Raw genomic sequence first — 20,596 nt, forward strand, 5'->3', positions numbered from 1 at the left:
AGATGGTGACTCCACCACCTCCCTGGGGAGCCTATTCCAATGCCTGACCACCCAAACAGTGAATTTTTTTTTTTTCTAATATCTAATCTGAATCTCCCCTGTCTCATCTTAAGGCCACTTCCTCTGGTCCTCTCACTGCAGTCACGGTGGAAGAGACGGGCTCCATCTCACTGCAGCCTCCTTCCAGGGAGGTCACACTGAGCACAGGTTCGGCTTGTCAGAGCTCACCATCTGAGAGCTGAAGTGAGCAGTTAAACCCCTTTGCGTATTTTATTGAGACAACTGGAAAAATCTGACGCGTTTAAGACCTGCACACCATTCTCATCGTATGAGGGCCTTTCACATAAACTTTATCACCCCTTGGGCAGGCCTAAGACAGCGCCGGCCCGCAAGCACAGCGCAGTGTTTACACGGAGCACACAGTGCTTCAGCGCTAGCACCACGCAGGGACAGGGACCCATGTCCCAAACTACACCCTGTGTTGAGGTGCTCCCGCACAGCTCCTTACTGCTCACCTCCCAAACGACTGCAAAGGCCTCTGTGCTATGACTCAGACCCAGCGCCTCTTCCAGTCCCGCTCACCCTCTACGGTGAGAAACCCCACACCTCGACACACTTTGCCACCTCCGACGCACAGCGGCTACCCGGGGCCGAGTCTGCCACCGCAGCCAGGTCTCTGAGAAGGGGCCCACAACACCGCAGAGCAGCGAGGAGACGGCAGAGCTGTTCCCTACGAGACTCGCCCCAGACGCGGTTGCTCCGGGCTCGAAGCCTCACAAGCACCACCCAAGCCCGGCTCGCCCTCAGCCGCCCCGACCAGGCCCGGCCGGGAGTAGCGGGGCCGCGCCGGCAGCACTGCGCATGCGCGGCCACAGCGCCGCCACTGCGGCCGCGGAGGGGGAGCGCTCCGGGCGCGGAGCGGGGCGGCATGGCCAGCCTGGTCCCCGCCGCCGCCGCCTCGTCTCCCGCCGGCGCCGCGTCCCGCAGCAAGAAGCGCCCGGCGAGCCCGGGCACCGGAGGCGGCCCGACCAAGAAAAAGAAGGCGACGGCGCCTGGCGGTTCGCAGGTAATGGTGAGAGGGGGGTCGGGCAGCCCGCATGCGCGGTAGTGAGCTGCTTTTCCCCGCCCCTTCCCGCCGTGCTGGGAGCGTATCCCGCACCCCCTCCTGCCGGGACTATCCCGGCTCCCGGGACCCACGGGTATTCCGGGACACGCCGCTGCCGCCCCACGCCACCCCCCCCCTCCCCCCTTGCTTCCTTCTCTCCCGTCCTGCCCACGGCCGCGCTGGAAGCGGCCGAGCCCGCTGCGGTGTCCCTCGGGCCGGCGGGGCCCTTCAGGGGTCGGGACCCCGACTGTCGGGCCTTCCTTCATCCCGCTGTAGCGTGGAGTTTGTGTCCCCTCCCCTCCATGTGCTCAGCTGGACCGGTGGTGTCATTCTTCCCGCTTCCCCGGCCGGGTGTGCGGCCGGATGGGGCAAAGCTTAACCAGGATGCCGTGGAAGCTGCGTCTGTGACCACCGAGATCCCGTGTGTGGTGACACTTGCTGACCAAGCCGCCCCACAGTTCACTGTTCCGTGCGCTCGCCTCCAGCAGCAGCTCTGTACGCGAGGTTGTGCCGCGCCTGAGCTCCGTGCGTACCCCCACAGGCACAAACCTCTGGTCCTGCGTGATGCCGACTTCAGTGGGAGGCAGCTGAGCTGTCGCGGAGGAGGGACTGATGCTGGACAGAGCACAATTCAACAGCTGCTAGATCTGCTGTGTGCAGAGCACATGGCCTTCTCTCAGCTGGACTAAGTGCATAGAAGACTTACATATGAAATGGAGATGTAGCCTCAGAGCCTGAGTTTTGGGGAACAGGGTCAATCAGGGAGACAGAAGGGCTATGGATGCAAGTTAGTCCTAAACTCCAACCCTCAATCCCAGCAGGTGGTGCAGCCTCAATTTCTGCATTGTGTGGCACCAGCACCCATCCTCAGTTGATGTCACCTGCCTCCTGATGATGATGTGTACATCACACCACTATACAAATAAGCAATCACTCAAAGCATTCTGTTTCTCATCTGCCTCTTGAGGATGAGGTAGCATCTCATGCTCCAAAATTAAGTCCTGGAAGATGTTCAGAGTCAGCGTGTACATGACATCTGTATAGACTTTAGATGCTGTTATGTTGTAGATTACTTCATATAGAAAGATTTTGGTAGCTACAGTGGTGAAAAGAGGGTTGGAAAAAATGGCTGTCTCTTCCCTCTAAAAATGATTCTTCTGAGTAATACTTCATGAACTATAACAGTAGCATAGCTACAAATGCCCTACTGCCAGTAAGGTTGCTTATTTTCACATGAGCTAACAGATCAGGGGATTATTTATGCATTTTTCAGCAGATCTTCTCTCCAGGTAAATAAAAGCCATTGTGCACACACGAGAGCACAGACACAAACTCTTCCTCATTTGAATGATGCTCTTGACACAAACTCTTCCTCATTTGAATGATGCTCTTGTTTTCACCCCGTGGTGGTTACATGGTTTCTTTCCTGGTGGGCTTATCCCTAGGACAGGGAGTACACAGCATAGTGCCCAATGTCGCTAACAAACTGCACCACAACTGAGAAAAATTACTGCCTGACATGATCGTGTTTGACAGCTTTCTCAAGGTGTGATAAAGATCTGGATTTTCCAGCATGGAGCAGTCTGCTCTGTGCATGTGTGTGTGTGTGTATGCAGATATAAAGCATTATATATTGATATATAACTTAAATGTGTATAAAATAATTTATATTTTAAAAACTTCCCCACACCCTTCAGCCTCTAAACTGTTTTCCGAAGTTCACACCAAACTTAAGCTAGTGCACAGCTTCCAGTGTTATGAGGCAATCCATGATTTCTTACTCAAACTGTGTTTCAATAGTGTGTGATAAACAGTTTTTGTAATTCTTCTCACAAGTGATTTCAGTGGAGAAAGAAGTAATTTCTCAACACTACGTCCAAGTCATTGTACACATTCATTGACTTCAGCAGTGCAGATCAATCCCACAAGGGAAAGAAAAAAATGAGTCTCAGAAAATGTGTAATCTCAGGAATGGGACAAGAAACAGCTCATTCTAGCTATCTCATTCAATGTTGCTGACCAGCTCTGGAGCAAGGCAATTCAAACAAATGAAATGAAGGCTTTGCATGTTTTGAGTTTAAAATGTTGATCATGCCATAGCTCAGCAAAATATATCGTGCCATAGCTCAGCATTAAATGGTTTCTAAACTGACGTTATTTCTTTGGTTAAGTAGCAAACTGCAGGTAAGAAAATCCCTACTGGGAGGTTTAAAACTACCTGCAGGAGTCAGCTTGGGATCTGGGGACCCCGCCCGTTGTATTAACTATTCTGCTGAGAACCTTGTGCTAGCCTACATGAAAATACACTTCACATTGTGCCAACTGTGAACATCCCCACATCTCTGATTCCATCTTTGTGAAATTAAACAAAAAGGGATTTTTGTTAGTTCTGCAAAGTGTTTAGTTTTTCTCTCATATGCTCTATATCAGAAGCAGCTGTCACAATGCTCACCCTCAAAGACATGCTGGTCTGGTAAAACTGTAAATTTCAAAAATGGGTTCATTTTTTATATAACAAATTTGGTTAAGCATAGCAATGTAATCAACTAGTTTGAGTAACTGTGTATATCCTACAGGAAGGCAGAAATATCACAGAGCATACAGATTTTTATAAACCCTGTTTTGATTTTGTTTCTCCAACATGTGAATTGCCACTTTCTCTAAAATACACCTTAGGAACATTACCAAAAAACATTCTTCATTTTTTTTTAGAGCATGGTGCTAATAACACCAAGGTCGCAGGTTCAATCTCCAAATGGGCCATTCACTTGAGATCTGGAATTGATGATCCTTGTCTGTCCCTTCCAACCCAGAACATTCTGTGTGATTTGTGTGAGCTACCAACCCAAAGGTATTGAGTCATGTTTGTTTTGGAAGCACATTGCTCATAGGGCTTGTCAGTCATGTCTATAGAAGGAGACACATGCTTTTTGGACATAATGCCTGTATTTACCAAACGTAGTATTAAAAGTGACTTTACAGGAAAGCGTGATTGCAGATTGATTACTTCACTTCCACTAACATTACACAATTATTCCTCCCATGCTGTTGTGCCACTGAAAAATGCCTCAGCCTTTGTGGCAGCCATGTTGAGGATTATTATGTATATTAAATGGTAACATTAATGTGTCAAAACCAGTGCTGTGTAGTGATTTACGCAGCACCATTCCCTCAGATGTCCCTGCCCAGTGGTTCCCAGGAGCTGCTGTGCTGATTCAGCTCCATCGCTGGCTGTTGTTCAGACTTGTTTCCAGGTCTCATGTCTCATTAATTACTATCACTTAACCTGGGATAGAATCTTTGATACTGATCTTAAAATGCCACCAGTTGCTCTACCTTAATGTTCACACCATTATTTTTATAAATTATACCTCAATGGGAAGCTTTCAAAAGAGTATATTTTAGATCAGGGTGTAAGTAATGAAGTAAAATGCTTTTCCATGACAGCTAACAAGCTTCAAAGATAAAATTTGCAGTAAGATAGGAGAATGTTTTGGGAAAAAAGTCTTTGATTTTGTCATAGGACAGTTAAAGAGAGAAAATATGCTAAATATTATGGTAAATCTAAATTTGCTTACATTATTTGTGAAATAACTTCAGACTTAACCTGAAGTATTTATATTGATTTTATCTATAATTATTATTATTGCAGCAGTACTACTGGTATGTCTACTTAATGCTTTCTGTATTTCTCATTCTATGCTTAAAAGCAAAAACTATATGTTAAAAAATAAAAATCAAAATGGTTTAAAGTTACCATTGTCTTAAACTCCTCTAATGCACAACATGAAAATAAATGGAGTGACTCTGATACAGTTAGAACTCCATTTTTATTTTAGATGTATCTATATTTTGATGTTTTTATATCATAAACTGAAGATCATCAGATTTCACAGTTCTGATAGGCAGCTGTAAGTTCACCAAGTGGACCTAAATATATACATATTAACATGGTTACTGTTATGTACTCAAAAGCTGGCCACTAAAGGCAGGAAGCTTATACTAGTACATAAACAGCACAGAATCTGACCCTAAGCATCGGTAAATTTAATCAATTCTTTTGTTACGCTATTTTACCAAGCCTAGCACTCATAGTAGGAAGCCATCAAATCAATTTAAAAATAACTTTGTTTTAAAGAGCCCATTTGATCTGGCTGTAATTTCTTGAACATCAAGGTTAGGGTGGCTGAATTTAACTGCAGAATCGGCAAGCCCCACTACAGCTGCTGAGCTGAGCTGCTGCTGTCATCATGTTCTGGGTCAACATCCTAGAGGATCCTACACCTCCTCCAGTGTGGCGCAGTGTAACAACTTTCTGAGCTGAAATTAAAAATTACCTACTTACCACTTCAGACCATGTTTACTCCAATCAGTATAATACCAAACTTATTCTAATTATTTTAATACTATTCTGTATTAGACTTTCTGCTACAGAAAGGCATGATTCTCCTTTGTAGTTAGAAATTTAAAAAACAAGTAGCGTTTCTCACCAATCCACCTACCCTGAAAGACAGAAGGAACCTGACACACCAGGATAGGAAGGAGATATAAGTACATATCTGTTTGCCAGATTATTAAAAAGCTATCATGTCATTATGCTCTAGACTACACTTTTTGTTTTAAAACTTCTCACATCCTGTAAGATTATGACAGTAACTTGAGAACATATGAATTTAACCAATGAAGCAGTTCCAGTCTGAAACTACTTCTTGCCTGGAATGGTATCTTTAAAAGATACAGTGTGTTCCCACAGGATGTTAATTCAAACATAATTAAATTGATTTAAATGACACTTCCATTGGATAAAATATAGATACCATGATACATTGCAGGTGATTGCTGGTTACTGATAAAAACTGCTAAGATGAGCTCTTCGAGTTCAGCCACTTGCACAATTATACCAAACCCTACCCAAGAGTTTTGGCTCTTACAAAACCAGCAGCCAGTTCAAAACAAATTGCCATGTCTTAACAAGAGTTTTAGCAGGTAGCATTTCAATTGGCAGCACTGTACCACACATTCACATACTCTGGCATCACAGTGCATGTCAGCAGACCACAGAGCACTGAAAATCCTCCAGACCTGCAGTTCTCTGAATTAAGCTCTCAGAGGGTCACTGCTTACGTCTCCTAATCCTTTCAGACTCTGTACCACAAAGATACTTTCTGCAACAAAGCTGATAGTGAATAGCTGGAATACACTTCCCAAAATACATCTTGTTTTCAGGCAGTCATCTGAGGAGAATTGGGATTATCCTGAAGCACCAGTTTTTGTCACTTGCACATTTGAAGTTAAATCTGTTAAAGAACCAGAATCCCTCCAGTCCCTGATGGGGGAAAATGGTAATTAAAAGACAATAAGCAGATTTTCTACAGAAATATGGCAAAATTTATGTGTGTTTTAAGCTTAGCTTTATTTTAAAAAGGGAATTGCTTTTATAAAGCAATCTAGGTTAAAATGGAAACTGTCAAAACAGAGCTAAGAATTAACTTTCCTTGACATTTATCACATTTTGAAGGCTTCAGATGATCTGTAATCATAAAAGTATGTGAATTTCTAAAGCAGACTATGCCAATCTTAGACAATTACCTACCTCCCCCAACCAAATGGGACTAGATTTTAGATTTATAGTAAACACAGATGTGTTATGTTGAAGAAAGGCAAAAGCACGTCTGTTGGCTTTTACTATGGGCATTAGTATGCTGGTGTCATGGAGGTTTTACCCTTCTCCACTTATGCTAGCAGACAATTTTAATCTTTCCTTTAGCTAACAGAAAATGGAGTCTTACTATGATCACACCTAATTTCAGGATTCATAATAAACATGCAGGAAATTTAGGAGATTTAATAAGGGTGGTTTACCACTTCTATCATAAGGAGATAAAATAGGAAGGGTTATTTTTTTGAAAGAGCAATCTAAAACACCTCATACATGTACTTTAGTATGACATTTTTTCTGAGAGGTCGTACTCCTAAAAGGTGATCTCAGAATCCAGTTAGTGCTGTAAATGATTCACATTAACAAAAGAAAATTTGCAATAACTTAACTGTCTAGATATTGCAGATTTGAAGAGTTATCCGACTGTTTTTCACATTTTTCTAAAGTGCAATAATTGTATTTGGTAGTAAGTTCAATTCTTGCTGTAGCAAGGCATTGATAGTTATATCAATTATATATTATATCCATTTATAGCAATGTGTTCATTTTGGATTAGAAAGGCTAATAGAAATATTAATTTTTTAGCCAGGAAGGGTTGTGAACATATTTTTCAAACATTCCAAGAAAACAGAATGGAGAGATTGGCTGTTTATTTAAGCCTGCAGAAAGCCGTAAAAGCTGTGACGCTCCGTGTTACGAAGTATGCCAGGACCTGACACAAGAATCCGTGAGCAGCGTGTCTTGCCTCATTGCAAAGCACACCTGCAACTTTAAGAGGCTCAATTAGGCAAATGTATTAGTTTCTCATTATCAGAGTCCCAGTCTCCTCCTATTTTCTTCCCTCTTATCCGCCTCCACAAGTCTCAGCTGCATGCTCCTGCTGCCTGCATCATGCCAGCTTTGGCTCTCCCGAGACCTGTTCCCACTGATAGATGTCAGCAGTCAGGACTTGCCAAACTTCCCTCTCCTGGAAGCTGCATTGTCTCCTGCTGCTCTGGTGAACTGGACTGATTCACAGCAAAGTCTAACAGCTGTGGGGTGTAGCACAAGGAAGAGGCACTATCATGTGGCAAGAAAAACCTCTTTTCCACTACAAGCAACCTATTTCATGAGCTTACATACTTAATTCCAGATTTCATTAGTTGACTGTAACAGACTAAATGAAGTGCTCGATCCAGTGTTCCTGCCTGCAGGAAGTCCTGGAAAGTAACAGCTTCTACCATCATATTGCTTTTCTGTCAGTCTCTAAGTCCCTTAGCTGATTCTACTAACTCTGAGATGCCACCAAAATAAGCTATCAAGAAATAGGTACTAGTCCTAAATATACTTCTCTCTGAAGATTTAGGCATCTCCTACTTGGGATTCAGAACCATGAACATCTGCCTTTTTGAAAACAGATATTAAATCCTTTTTTTTCAGAAGTAGAAGCACACAACGCACTTATGCACTTGCTTTTTGTATCATCTGTCCTTAAAATTGCTTAATCTGTCCTGCACTTGTAGTCACCTGTTCCTGCCACTGTCTGAGGGGATTCAAACCCTCTTTTTCCCAAGCACACCCTAACCACTGGGCTAAAAGCAAGTCTGGTATGGTATCGGGAGTGTGGAAAGGTGTTCTCCTCTACAGCCAAGGATGGAGGTTTTCTCTCTGTTCCAAAGAGAAGAAATCCATAGTTTGGTAATGAACATGGTTATCAGAATGGTCTGCTTATGTATTTTAGGTATTTATTTCTGTTACATATTTTGTCTTATGATAATTTTAATACACAGTTGTGCAAACAGGGATCAGAAATAATTTCCTTTCTAAACTCTAGACAAAAAGTGAAATAGTCATGCCACTTAATAATGTGTTTATGTTACAGTAAAAATGCAATACTGTTAATTCAAGAAACAAATTTGAAATGGATAGAAGGAAACTCTTTTGTGAGTAGTACATACTTATACTGTAGTGGAGCCCATTGTTTTGGGAGGGTGGTCATCTGTGGCTACATGTCTTGTAATTGTCCTGCCCCAGGATGTAACTACTGGCTGACTCAGGAAGAAAAGCTGTCCTTGCTGATTAAAAGACCCTGCTGTGGATAAGGAGTGTTTTTGAGAATTAAAAGACAAAAATCCGTCTATAAAGCATTGCAGACCATTGCTGGGATTTACCACATGAAAAGAGACTTTTAGTACTATATCTGCCTTTTTTTCATTTATTAAACAGAGAAATATGATTTGATCATATGTCCTTAATTTTCAGTAAACACAAAATTCCATGCTTCTGTGTACAACCTACCTAATATGTGTACTACATAAAATCTGATGTAATTAAAAAAGATAGCTCATTTTGCAAACATCCACAGGCCTAGAGGTGAAACCTTCTACAAAGTTTTAACCAACTTAAATGTTTGACTTTTCTGCCCTCGGAGTGTTGACATGCGTGTAGCTTTACTTACCCTGGTGTTCATAAGAGTGCAGTGTGCTTATCATGACAGCCTTATTTATTGCTTCCTCAAATTTATGCCTTTCTGAGGTAATGAAAGAACAAGAAGAAGGGCAGGAAAGGCTGAGACACCTATGATAGTTTCTGCATAAATTAGACAAGGTTGACAGGTATGGCTAGTGTCACTTAAGAGGTACAGCTGTAAAACTCAAATCAAATTTCAGGTATTTAAGTCTTTTTCCATATTTGAAAGTGAAACAGCAACTTCTTAAGCTAAATATAGAAGTACTGCTTAGAGTTTGGGTAGATATGAATCAAGTAGATCATATCTGAAGAAAAGGTTATTGGCATCTCAGGCATATAGGGGATGTTCATCAAGCAAAAGAGAATGTGTTGTGAAAACACTCATCATTTAGGATATAGGAGGAGGGAGTTAAAACCCTCTAGAAAACTGCTTGAAAGTTATGTGCCATAAAAAGTCTTTCTGTTTAGTCTGTGGTGTATTGGCATGCAGTCCATCCAGAAGCTTGTCTTAATTTTCCAGATAAACAGGTACATTTAATAAAATATGACTCCTCTGTCTAAAAAATTTGTTACATTTATGCCCTGAAACCATCAGGACTACAGCAAAATACTGCTGAATTGGAACATGCAGAAATTAGGGTAGTAATTAATGTGAGTTATATGACTGTTTATGACCAAGAGAGCTTTTTGTTAATAAAACCAGTATTTTCTATTTTGTAAGATATTGATTTCTAGCCAGGGAGACAAAGAGCTGCACAGAGAGCTGTGCAATCTCTGCCCTTGGAAGTGTTTGGGGCCTGCAGGGGCAAAGCCCCAAGAATCTAGTCCAAGGTCAGTTTTGACCCTGCTTTGAGCAGGAGGTGAGCTGGTGGCCTCCTGAGACCCCTTCCGGCCTCAGTGATTGTGTTACTGTGTCAACTTTCAGATGTCGGAATTGTGTGACTAAGATGGGTGTGTCCTCTCCCTAAACAAACAGTCCTACACTAATGTCATAGGCAGGTTCAAACATGAAAATTACCATGAAAATCAATGACTACATTTAGACAGTATTAGTTCTCCTTACACTGTAACAACGCTTATGTTTTAGTAGAACTGCTCTTCCCTTGAAAGGACAGGACAATGTTCTGACAGCAAAATAAACTGTTGAAGTCAACAAACTGGAATAGAAGGCCATTTTTCCTTGATGCATGCACAGTGTGTTCAGGCTCCTGAAACCAAAGCAGTAATCTGGAAAGCCCTTTTTCTTTGATTATCTTTATTTACATAGTCTAGAACTAGAAGTGCTAGTTTGTGTCTCACATTAATGACCTTGAATTTTCTCAAGTCAGAAATTCCATTTTCACCTGAATTTTTGTTAAACCTATTTGTTGCAGCCAGATTTACCCTTTTTTTAACAGCTATAGAATTGTCCTTTTTATCCTTGTCCTTTTTAATCTGTCCAAAAGCTATTTTTTTATTTGCTGAATAATTCATTGTGGGAACTGTCTTAAAATAGGATCCTGTTAAACCCACCACAAAGTATTAAAATACTATGTTTCTCTCTCACCTACAGTTGTGGATGTGATACCAAAACATCACTAATTCTAATGTAGTGGAAAAGTCAAGTCTTTTAATAGTTCTGTTCTATTTAGAGTAAAAAAGGCAGTCGGGATAGAAGCATATTTGAAAATGCTGAACTGTCTGGCACTTTTCAGATCTTCTGCAGTTCCTCAACTTCAATATGTGGTATCAGGGTGAAGTGCCACAGAACTTGCATAGCTGAGTAAACAACCACCTACTTGTACAAATGTTTCTGCAGAAATATTTCAGAAATTTGCCTTGAAATTAGCTCTGCCATACAACTCTCTCTTCCCTTTTCCTCCTGAGCTGCCTCAAAATAGCCTACAAGAGATACTTGTATTACCTTATTTTCATCTAAATTAGAATCTGCCATATGTTTATTTTGGTTCAGTTGTCAGGCATTTTTTTCATTATCCAGTTAAATGTAGGTATCCATAGAATAATGCACCTACAATTTTGCTGAGTACAGGAGACTGGTGTGCTATTCAAAGCTGGAATGGTTGGTTATTGAGTTTATTAGATAAAGGAAAGTGAATGCAGTATTCAGGCCATGTGCAACCAGATTTTATTTGGTCCCATAATATGAGACAAACAATAAAAATGACAGATTTCGTTTGAAGAATTTTAAAATCTAAGGTATAGTTCCTTCTCTTGTCTTCTTTAAAAGACCTTTGGAGCATCTGATAAAATTACTCCTCTCTGATACATTATGCCTTTGGTAACTTTCTGAAGGTTTGTAGAAAGACTGTTTTTATTCTCAGTTCCTGTAGAAGTGCAATGTTTCATAGACCAGTGTACCTAACCTTTGTCTTTCTGACATGGTGTTTCAGTATGGGAGTCTTAAGTATTTGTACACAAATGGAAAAACTTTCTTCTAAGTAACTTTAGACTGCAATGCACCATGGCAAAAGTAGTGAGGTTGGCAGAAATGAAATAAAACTAGAATTTTTATCTACTTAAAGTGACAAGAAAGACAGAAGCAAGTGCTAAAATGTGTGAAAAATAGGGAAAATGCAAAAGTGAAGTTTCTTTTTCTGTATTGGTTTACCAGGTAGTCCATAACATTTTGAGGGTAAAATTTAGCTATTCTAATTCAGGTGTGTTTTTTCCTCAGCAAAATAGATAGGATCTCTGAAAGAAAGATACACCCTGTTTTCAGTTGAAACTAATTAATTGCCTTTCCTTGAAGAAATGTTGTTTTGTTTTTCTTTGTTACTCAAGTGTTATTTCCCATCAGAATGGATAATGTTTGACAGAATAAACTACAATCAGGAAACAGAGTATATTTTTTTGTTTGTTTGTTTTGTTTTTTTTTTAAATTAAATTGCTCTCCCATCAGTCATAGGAGCCGATAACTTTTTACTTTCCTTATCCTTGATTCAGTCACGTGTAGATGAATGGACTTGGATCCTTCTCCTACCTTGGCTGAAGGCTGTTACTCAGCACAGGGATTCTGGTATGCTCCCTGAGCAGCATTACAATGTTAACAGCACATGAGCATATTGTAATCCTCCACTCTTTTCTCCAGAAGTACTTTGACCTTAACTGTTCTGTATCAAATGATGTATTTTAAACTTTTAAGATGCAGTTTAGCCAAAGTCCTTGACTGAACTGAATTTTTCTGATAGAGGAAGGAACACACTGGCAGTTTTTTTATAAAAATTCAATTGTGATTTACTGTAGTCTTTTTTGCTAGTATGCTTCCATCCATTTTCAGTCTTAAAGCCCATCAATTTCGGGGACTTTTTTTTCTCTAGAGGGATCAAAATATTCTGTTAGCTGAGCTCACTTTTACTCTTGATGAAAGTATGACCCAACACATGCTTTTGGGTTCTATCTATACTGAAAGTTTTAGGTCTAGGGCCGCTTCGGCAATGCCATTCAGCTTATGCTTATGAATTTGTCCAAGTTACAATTTTCTTAATAAAGAAAACTGTCAAACTTTATAAACAAGGAGTAGTCCCAATCCACCAAATGAAATCTAAAAGTGAGAGCTCCCTTGCAATTATCTAAGCCGAAGGGAGCTTTGTGGCAAATGCAAATTAAACCAAGCTTTTCTGGGACAGTGTGAAGCTATTCACAGTTGCGTCCCAATTACACTTTATTTGAGGCTTTTCCCCACAGGAAATAGTAATTTTTTTTCCCTTTAAATATCTGTAAGTTATAAAACTTTGCCTATCACAGTACTTGAAAGTTTTTTAAATGGGAAAACATGTTTGGCATCTGAAATCCCTTGAGAATAAATCCAAGCTTTTTACTGAGGCTTGTTCATATTTTTCTGTGTTTGACTGTTTAATAATTTTGAAGAGAAGAAAGTAAACTTGAGTTTTTCTTGTTTTGGTTTGGTTTTTTTTTTTAAAGTGAGCAGTACCATTATGAAAGGAGATCTTGTGTCACGAATTTGCTATGTCTTTTTCCCCTAGGTTTTTAATGCTTGAGAGGTGGGGAAAATAATTAAAATCTTATTCTCCCTTTGGTTGCATTTTTAATTTTGAATTCTAACCCACACACATCATAATAGAGCTTTGCATTAGGGTGTTTTATACCTCTATCAAAGTGACTAAAGTAATTAGTATTTTATGCATTTTGGTAAGTATTTTGTCACTGGAACCACCAGTGCAGGTGAATGATAATGGTTTGAAGCTCAGGCACTGACAGAACCCTAAATGAGAATGTCGCCTTTTAATCAAGAGCACTTGGAGTCTATGGTATTGAAATTCCCTACAGAGAGCATAGGAAAGCCATCCATCACTTTGTGACAGTTCAATCTTTTAGTGCATGAGTAAAATTTTATTTAGCCTTTCTGAGGCAGTTGGAATGTGAGATGTTTAACTTGCCTCAGAACAGCAGAAGTTCGAAAGCATAATGTCCAGATTGCTATCTGGGCAGCTTGTGTGTCTTTGTGTATTACCTTAACTTATTTAAATTGCAATTGAACCGTTTTCCGTGTCTTGCTTCAAACACCTTTCCCCATACTCTTATATAATCAACAGCAGAGATTATATCTAAATTTTAGTCATATGTTTGGAGTTCATTTGCACAGTTGATTAACTCTTGATGCTCAGTGGAAATACCTAGCAAGTCAGAGGGAAAGAACCACTGCTTTAGGAAAGGCAGATTTTTAAGTCTTGCACAGGTAAGCAGTTTGATACATGACTCAGAAATCCTCTGGGAAATGGTTAGAAGAAGAAGTGCATTTAGTGATACATGTACTTGGAATTATAAACTATTATTATAATAGTCCAACAATCTAATTTCAAGCTTTGTGTTGTTACATTTGTTTTTGACAACCCTCTTTCAGCTTTCTTTATAAGTAAAAACAGCAGTAGCATCTGAGGACAGTGTGATAATTTAAGCAAAAATATTTTTGTTGTCAGGCCTTTGGGATATTTACTTTTGATGTCAGTGGAAGCAGAAACCTATACCAGGACTCTTGTCTTTTAGGATGAGTTGACAGTGATGAAACCCCCTGACTTAGATGGATTTACTCCCAATTTACACTGTATACATGAATGACTTGCCAACCCTAGTAGCTGTTTGAAATCAAGGGAAATTATCTGCACTATACTTAATAGCTAGTTTCAGCTGGATACTACTTGGAGTTTGGGGCTTTTTTTAAGTAAATGCAGTTTTTCAGTGTCCTGTGGAACAAAATTTGCTGTGAATATGCAAGATTAGGGTGTTTTTTTTTTTTTTTTCCTTCCTGGCATTTGAACATTTTCAAGCTGAACTATTTTTTGTCCTATGCCAAAATAAGGTAGGACCTTCTGTGAAGGGAGAATGTTATTAAAATACTAGCATTTACCAGAATGCTGAAAGAGAAAAGGCTGGGAAAATTGTACTGGGCTTCATTTTAGTAGGTGGAAAGGAAGAGGGGAAAAAGTTTTTCCTGCTGAATCCAAGAACTAGTAAAATGCAACCAGATGAGGAAGACATGTTTATACATCTTACTGAATAAGTCTTTCCAGCAAACCTGTCACAGACATGGATAGAGTTAATCTTGTTCCAGAGAGTGCTACTTCCTTCAGTCCTGCATTGTTACTGAGTCTTCAGTGAGTTTGCTTTCAGAAATATACTATGGTAATGATGTTAGCAATGAGAAATTTTTTAGCCATCATTTTAACTTGAGTTTAAGCATGTCTAATTCTGACACCTTTCTCAGTGAATTATTCCTAGCAATGTAAAGAGCTGCATTTTTGTCTGCCACGGGGTACGTGTTCAAGTTTTAATGGCCCCTGTCATGTCATCAAGCAAAGTTAAATGATTTAAATATTCAGAATGTGCAAGGGCCCAGGCCAGCCTTGTTATAGTGAGAGCTAATATATTAATCAAACAGCTTAATATATGTTCCAGTATGAGCAGTATTAGCTGGCACTGTGTTAAATAGCTGACATTCAGGATCTACTCCCAATTTTAAAAAGTCTGCTCATATCATCGCTGCTGTCAGCTAGAAACATTCGTGCTCAGTTTCCACGTGGCATTCTCACTCACTGTAATTGTCTGCTAGTGAAAATACAGGTATTATCCATCGATTTTATAAATTACCATTTTCTTCCCTGGCTGCATGCCACAGCTCTGTCAGGATATCACAGAACTTACATACAACTAAAAGCCAAGTAAGTTGCTATAAGTTGGATATTGCTGCTTTAGAAGTAACCCACTACAGGAATAATTGGACGTGTGCCATTATTGAAGCTGATTTAAAGCAACATTGTAGTAGTATAGTGATTATGAAAATCAGCTGCCAAAAGAGAGGAAAAGTAATTTAAACTATTTATTGAATTTCACATAGAAAGTTTGAAGATAACTGGGTTCCTCAGTAAAGTGGGTGCTTGGGGCTAGACCCCTCTTATTACTTCTTCAATAGTGACATACAACACCCTCATCATCACTATCAGACAAAGCCAGCATTTCAGAAATACTGAATGCAGAAACCAAACCAAACCAAACCCCAACATGTGTAATCACCTTCATCTACAATTCCTGTACTCAATATATTGTTAAAACGAACAAATTAATGATTTGCAGAATCAATGTTTTCAGTACTGGTTTTGCATTCTTTAACTAGAAACTCCCTTTCCAGTTCTCATAGAATTTATTTATACATTTAAGTTTTGATTTACCAACATGCTATTCAGTTACCTTCCAGCTTTAAATTTTGTTTTTAGCACGTAAAACTGTAACACCTAGTGAAACTGGCTGCTGATGGTCATAAAATACCTTCAGTGATGTGCAAATGCATTTTTTTTCCTAAGCCATGACATGCATGGTATGTGGTGACAGGATGCCAGAAATGCACGTATTTATGTCTTTTACTTTATGTTTCATGTTTTCATGGGTTTTTCAATACATTGTAAAATCCCATTAGTCTAAAATAATAAAAAAAAATGTTATATAGTATAACCTGAAAGTAAATAGGGAAGAAATTTTACTTCAGTACATATCAGCTATTCTGATATATAAATATGAGCAGTTTTAATCCTTGCTGCGGGAAGAAAAAAAAAGGAAACTATGAGTGAAACAAGCACTTTCATAATAAGCTAATTTCACCTGCTATTTAGTGCCATCACAGGCACCCATCCCAAACCCCACAATGCTGTTTCCACCTAGAAATAGCCAAAACAAAGAAATCAGCTTCCATGGTCTACAAGTTTTGCTTGTCCTCTCTAAATAGAACCAGACAGATGGCGCAGTCTGTGGAAATCATGTGCAAACATCTGCGGTAGGGAATTTGGAACAAAATATATACAAAAAATTAATAGATCGACCAAAACCTAATATTGAAAGTAGTATGTGAATAGGCAGCCTCCCAGTGTGTTTTCTCCCAGTACAGACAGCATATACAGCAGGGTCCAAACTAGGCTCATTCCTGGGGTTTGGCTTTACTCTAAAGAAACCAGTGTTAAGGTAGCAAAGCTTAGCTCAGGTCTCTTCCTCAGACTTGGCTTCTCCTAAAACAAACTCCCAAGTGTTTGCTGCAGGTTTTCAGTCTCTCTCAAGTTATTGCTGTCTACCAAGTCCTCTGCCATCTTCCTTCCTTGGGCGACTATCACCCAGTCCTAGGACATAACAGGGAGGGCAGAGTCCCACCCAGCAGGCATGCTCTGAATACTGGATAGATGGTCGTGTGAAAAGAAATGCAAAATAGAAGCTGATTCCTTCACTATTTCTCTTGTCTTTCCTAGGAGGGATAGAGGTTGCCAACCTGCCATACTGTGGTTGTAGTTAAAATTCAGCTAAAGCACACAAACACAGCTTTACAGAGGGAATAACATGGCACAAGTGCTCCTGTAGGAAGTATTTGACCTGCTGCCTATGACTTTTAATACGTGCCATTCCAGTTAAGGTTGCTCAGTGCCTGGGGGATACTGGGAGGAGGAGGAGAAGAACAGAGGGGTAACATGAGAAGAAGTGGCAACATGGACTTCAGTGGAGATTAACAGGCACAGAAAGAGGTGGTGGGAGAGGGTGAACATAGTTACTGATGGCTTAGCTGCAGTCCTTACTGCAGTGATTTTACACTTATTTGAGGTAAAAATAGCATAAGCATGTTTGGCTGTGCTGAAATCACACCTTCGTTTTCCCATCCAGGTGTACCCTATAAACGTAAAGCCACTCCACGGTCTTTGTTGCTCTAATCTTCAGCAGACTATGGAGAAAAACATACTGCTTAGTGACTAATGTAGCACAAATTCCCTGTAGCCCTAGTTACATAAACCACCATTTAAAAGACACAATTTAGTTACAAAGTGCACGTTAAAAGCTGCTCTCTCCTTGAAGTGTATATTGAATTCCCCATAAAGATTGTTTACAAGATCAGTTAAAATGAAGCTTTAAAGAAGCTTTTGAGCATTTCAGCCCATAGTTGCACCTTCTTTTTAGCCCCACAGCAAAGCATTTGGGATTATCCCAGGAATCTGAGGGTGAGGGAGTTAGTTAAGAGAGCAGCTTGGTAGGGAAAATGTGCTGGGGATGGGCTGTGGATTGGGCAGGAAGGGGAAGTTGCCCCACACATGACTGTGGGTTACAGCACACATTGAGCAGATCATGTTCCCTGGTGACAGACACTTCCTCACTGTGCTCACAACACCACCATCACTTCACAGGACTACAAAGGGTATTTGAATTCTTCCTGTTTGTTTGTCCCAACACATGACAGTGAAGAATGAACTGTCTTCCCATCTAAACGACCAAGAAAACAAGCACATTTGGGAGAGATTTGTTCAACTGATGTTAAAAGTTAAAGATTACCTTTACTGTGCAGTAATTGTTCACTGAGGAATCTCTTTTCAGGCTGTGAATAATGGTTTGTACTATCACTGTATTATTCACTTTCAGGAAACATGTGTTTTGCAGAACAAAGGTAGATCCATATCCCCTGCCTTTAAAAAACTTTCAGAAAACAAACCTGAAAAATTACATGATGTTTCCTATGCTTTAAATCCTGATGTTCAAAACACAGGCCAGAGAGATTTGTAGATTCTGGAGGCACTTGCAGTTTGTGGCTATAAAGCTGCAGAGGATATCAGCTGAGACTTCTGCAGGCTGCACAGGAAGAGCTTTTCAAAGCTCTGTACTGCCAGAGCTCATGCTTCTGTGCAATAGCACATTATTCTGGAAGCAGTGCTTCTGCTCAACTCTTTAATGTTTTTCCAGAAAGAAAGCCACATTAGCTGAGTGTCTCTCTGCCATGGTCCCACTGCTAAAAATCAGAGTTTTCATACAAGCAGTGCTGAGTGAGGGAACTGGCATGCCTCTAGAAAAAAATGTACGTCTTTATCTCACTTGCCATCATTTAACTGGAATCACAGTACTCAGTCTTATTTGCTTCCCGGTCTGTCACAGGGCTCTGACATCATGGTATCAGCTGCATACCTCACTGGTATGAAAGCTGCTTTACAGCCCTGCACACCAGCCTGCACCCTTTGTCTTGGAGAGGAAACCACTGTTCTCAAATTGTCCATGATAGATCCGGAGGCTAGTGCTGGAATTGTCTCACTGGCACTGGAGAATGACTTGGGCAATCCCATGAACCCAAACAGCAGCAGTTGCTGCTCCAGATCCTGCTGCCTCTGCCACCATGCAAGGGATACTGGCACCAACAAAATCAACATCTGTCCTGTAATGAGGACTAGCCCAACTCCTAGCAGCTCTAGTACCTGAAATCCCTTAGGGGGTGGTACGGAAAAGAAGTGACATGTAGTATATGCATTCAGGAATTGTCCTGCCAGGAACAATTCCTTACTTTCCTTCCCACTGCACCAGCAAGATTAGCACTGAATCCACAAAGAAAAAAGCCACTGAAGACAGTGACTATAATATATAAGTATATCCAGCTGCAGAAATAACAGACTATATGTATAAGGAAGTCTCTTCCCCTTTACTTTACTAACTATTTTTATTTGCTGAGTCTCAAAGTTATGGTTTTGAGATATTGTTGAAATGCTACTCAAAGCCTGTTTCACAGAAACCAGAATACTTAGGAGAAGATCACTGAAGGGGCAAAAGTGATAAAGTAATTATCTGTAGAACTGAATTTAAAACCAACCAGATGGTACCAAAGAAAAGGCAAGAACACTTTGAAGAATAAATCTGAGTGCTGATTCTTCCACTTAAGAGAATTTACACTGATAATGAGCAGTATTAGAGATAATGAATTCATGAAAAATAATCTTGTATCTCAAGCCTTGTCTTTCTCAAGACTGACTAATGTTTGCTGCTGAAATCTGAAATGCTGGCAGCATGCATGTGCAAGAATATACTTTGAAACCTCGGAAGTCTGTATTAAGCCACTTTACTCAGGATTGATGAAGATATTTTCTCTGCTCACTGCCACATAATGTACATGTTTCTAAACATCTATCTGCATTTCTTCTGTTTCTCTGACAGTCACTGCCTTTTAATGTCTGTCCTCAGTGGAAGAATCAAGTTTAAGCTACAAGCTTCAGTGTTGCCTCTTCTGATGTTATTATGCCTTACCCCTGTAATATGAATTTACAGAAGACTGAGTGTTGTTTTGAAAATTGATTATTTCTATTAATATATTTGATTTTAGTAAGGCACTAGAAACATTGCTTTTTTACTTTATACTTCCAATATTTAAGACCTTTCTTTGCTATATTGAAAACAGGCACCGTAGAATGACGGAAGTATTTCCCCTAAGAAGAGTTCAGCTTTCCCAGTCCCTAATCCTGTAATTACTTTTGCATGTATTAAGAGTAAAAACACTTCCCTTGTAATCACATGGAGAAGGATATGCTGAATCATGGCCTTTGCTATATAGTCTCAGTTTGTAGAGGTACTCCCATAAGCCACAAATAATAACAAATTTCTCCTACTTGAATATGTATTGTATCAACACAAAAGTTTTTTACAGGAAAACGCTTTTCTCCCCCTAAATATTATCTCTCTGAAGGTAACATACAAGAACACTTTAACCATCCGCTCAGTAAATATTGACTTAGCTTTTAGCCAAGCTTTTAGTTCTCCGATTAAAAAAAAAATCAAGGTGTGAATTCTTATTGACTAAACTGCCACACTCAGTGGCAAAATTTGCACTGGCTTCGGGGTAGATGAAGATTTCAAAGAAACGTGTATATATATGTAGCATGGGCTAGTTCTGGTAATGTGGAGAGTTACAGGCCACTAACAAATTTAAAAAAACCCTATAAACTCAGCCATGTAGAATTATCAGAAATTGCTTAGACTGCCACACAACTTTTTCAGCTTTCCAGTCACACACATCTTCCCCAACTGCTCTTCCTGCTAAATAAATAAACAAACCATAAAGAAAACCTAGAAAGCACCAACTAGCATCCATGAAG

General features: G+C 40.1%; 1 protein-coding gene across 1 annotated transcript in view; it reads left to right on the forward strand.

The window, feature by feature from the left end:
- Positions 1 to 516: 516 nt before the first annotated feature.
- Positions 517 to 20,596, forward strand: part of INO80C (INO80 complex subunit C) — a 30,493-nt gene continuing 10,413 nt past the window's right edge. The window contains 4 exon segments of the mRNA XM_069004146.1: positions 517 to 648; positions 651 to 838; positions 841 to 918; positions 920 to 1,066. Coding sequence (XP_068860247.1) covers positions 546 to 648; positions 651 to 838; positions 841 to 918; positions 920 to 1,066 — 516 coding nt within the window. The 5' untranslated portion in view covers positions 517 to 545.

This window comes from Aphelocoma coerulescens, chromosome 2 (genome assembly GCF_041296385.1).
Source record: "Aphelocoma coerulescens isolate FSJ_1873_10779 chromosome 2, UR_Acoe_1.0, whole genome shotgun sequence".
NCBI classification, from domain to species: Eukaryota; Metazoa; Chordata; class Aves; order Passeriformes; family Corvidae; genus Aphelocoma; species Aphelocoma coerulescens.